Genomic DNA, 2,300 nt, shown 5'->3' with positions numbered 1-2,300 from the left:
CAATTTTCATCTTGTATTCAATTTTTTTCATCACCAAGATTTAATCTCATGGCCTTGCAAATATAAAGGATTTAATCTTATCACTTAGTGATAATTGATAAATCATTAAATGTTTTAAATCATATTTATCAATCATCACTAAGTGTTTTAAATTAATTGTAAAACACTTCCATAATTATTAGATTAATAAATCATTATGCCATGGATTTTTCATAATTAGCCATGGAAAATACCCATGGCTTATTTGATATTTTTTGTACTAAATTATATAATTATGTATATTAATTTTTGATGTCATCGAGAGTTGGGACCCGACACAATACTTGAAAATTCCTTTCAAGTTGGGGACTTTAATCTCTTGGGATAAACTTTGATAATTAAGTTAATGTTCGATTGTAAAAAGATGAACGAAGAGGAGTAGAGCAACGAGTAAAAGAATACAATGATGGTCCAAACGTAAACTTTACTTGAGATATAATCTTGAGGTATGACCAAAGCATGGTGCTAATACATCAATTCATGTTGACATAGCCATACCTCTTAATGATTAAGACATAAGATTCGGTCACATCTAGTCTAGATACTTTTTTAGTGATATTCATATCATATTATTAAGATCAATTCTCCATTAATTCATGTGTCTTTTGTGAATTAGTCCACATATTATTTCTAGGTGCACATTATGATTTTTTAGTATGTTCTCTTACCATTGGAAACTCCCAAATTTGATGTAAGAGTTTGAACTCTCAAATCAAGCTCTTTTTCATTGACATCTCATCACTTACCAACAACTAGCATAAGAGTCACTAGAGAAATCGATTGAGTGGCCAACAATAAAAGTGGGTCAATCACTCCCTTGTCCTCTTTACTTAGAAGATTGAATGAACACTCCAAATTTTAGAGATAAAATCGATAAAATATAGTAATTTTTATTACCTATGTATTTATACACAAAGGAAATATAGATTGAGCAAACTTTTACAAAACCCCATTTAAGGATATATATAAAAATTTATCACTCCCATACAAACATTATTTATAAATACATATAGCGTCTCAGGGCGCTCGTGTAAATTAAGGAAAGTCAGTCATCCTTGGGCTTGTCGAAGTTGCCCTTTCCCGGCGGCTCCATATATCTTTCCTTGACACGGTCGACGGTGGCTTCGCCGGCGACCGCCTCTTCGGCTGCGTCTCCAGCCTTCTCACTCGTGTGGCTTGCGAACCCTTGCCTCGCCTTCTCTTCCGCCACCTTCTCGAACTCTTCCGCCGTCGTCCGCGCCTTCTCTATGTCCACTCTATGCCCGCCAGCGCCGCTTTGCTTCTTGCTATATCTCTAAGCAAAACAAGACCCAAAATAATAATAATAATTATTATTATTATTATTATTATTATTATTATTATTATTATGTTTTATTTTAACATTTTAATTGCATAATTATACTTTTATATGAGTTTTTATTTTTATATCATGCAGGTAAATGATTAAAAATAAAAAAAATAAATAAATTAATTACGTACTCTGATGGGCGTGGAGAGAGTGGCGGAGAAGCGGATGATCGGCGAGGCCCTACAGGAGGAGCGGAGCAGCCATGGAGTTAGATGGGTTCCCATGATATATGTAGTAGTAGTAGTAGTCTTGTTGAGGCGGAGCGCGACGGAGGACGGTGGCCGAGCGGCGGTGGAGAGTGAATGCGCCCACTGACGGAGAGAATCGATTCTAGTTTTATGTTAACAAACAACTTAATTTGAAGAGCAGAAGAGATGCTAGCTAGCTGGGGCATCAACACGTGGCACACGTGTCTTTGCTTGCCTAAGTGGCAGTCTATCATTTTGCCACCTCATCGGGTTGATGGTGGTTCGAAATTTTGCATCAACTAACGGGTATAGATTGGAATTTAATTTTGTATCTGGTAATAGATAGACTATTATATTTTAACAGTAGATAATTTAATTTTTGTTAAAAATTAGTTTTTTAGTCAAATTTATTAATGAAAATTGATGCAATATATATATTAATATTATGGTTATCAAGATAGAGCACTAAATTTTGTAATTACAAGGGTCGTGTTCAATTTCTAATCTTTGAGAGATTTATAAAACTAAAGACAGTCAGAAATATGAGATATTTCAAAATGGGTTTAAGCCAGTTCAACAGAGTTAACTTGGAGATTTCCTTATGTGTTGCTAAAAGGCTATAATAAAATGTTTGTCATACTAATTGATACATCTATGGTCTCAAAATACTAATCTAAGTAATAGTATTTTTGATTTATGGAAGTTAGAACCTCCATAGGTATGTC

General features: G+C 34.1%; 1 protein-coding gene across 1 annotated transcript; it reads right to left on the bottom strand.

The window, feature by feature from the left end:
• Window positions 1–1,084: 1,084 nt before the first annotated feature.
• On the bottom strand, window positions 1,085–1,697 carry LOC127792291 (uncharacterized). The gene is made up of 2 exons (XM_052322743.1): window positions 1,519–1,697; window positions 1,085–1,333 (listed from the first exon to the last, which is right to left on the bottom strand). The coding sequence occupies exons 1-2, from the start codon at window positions 1,609–1,611 to the stop codon at window positions 1,085–1,087; spliced, it is 342 nt and encodes a 113-aa protein (XP_052178703.1). The 5' UTR covers window positions 1,612–1,697.
• Between the last annotated feature and the right edge of the window lie 603 nt (window positions 1,698–2,300).

This window comes from Diospyros lotus, chromosome 15 (assembly GCF_014633365.1).
Source record: "Diospyros lotus cultivar Yz01 chromosome 15, ASM1463336v1, whole genome shotgun sequence".
Taxonomy (NCBI): Eukaryota; Viridiplantae; Streptophyta; class Magnoliopsida; order Ericales; family Ebenaceae; genus Diospyros; species Diospyros lotus.
The sequence above is the reverse complement of the archived record's forward strand: the minus strand, read 5'-3'. Positions and strand labels throughout refer to the sequence as shown.

Coding starts and splice junctions, on each gene's coding strand:
- LOC127792291 (XM_052322743.1), bottom strand. CDS start 1,611: ATGGGAACCCATCTAACTCCATGGCTGCTCCGCTCCTCCTGTAGGGCC. Junction 1,334..1,518: donor CTCTCTCCACGCCCATCAGA/GTACGTAATTAA, acceptor TGTTTTGCTTAG/AGATATAGCAAGAAGCAAAG.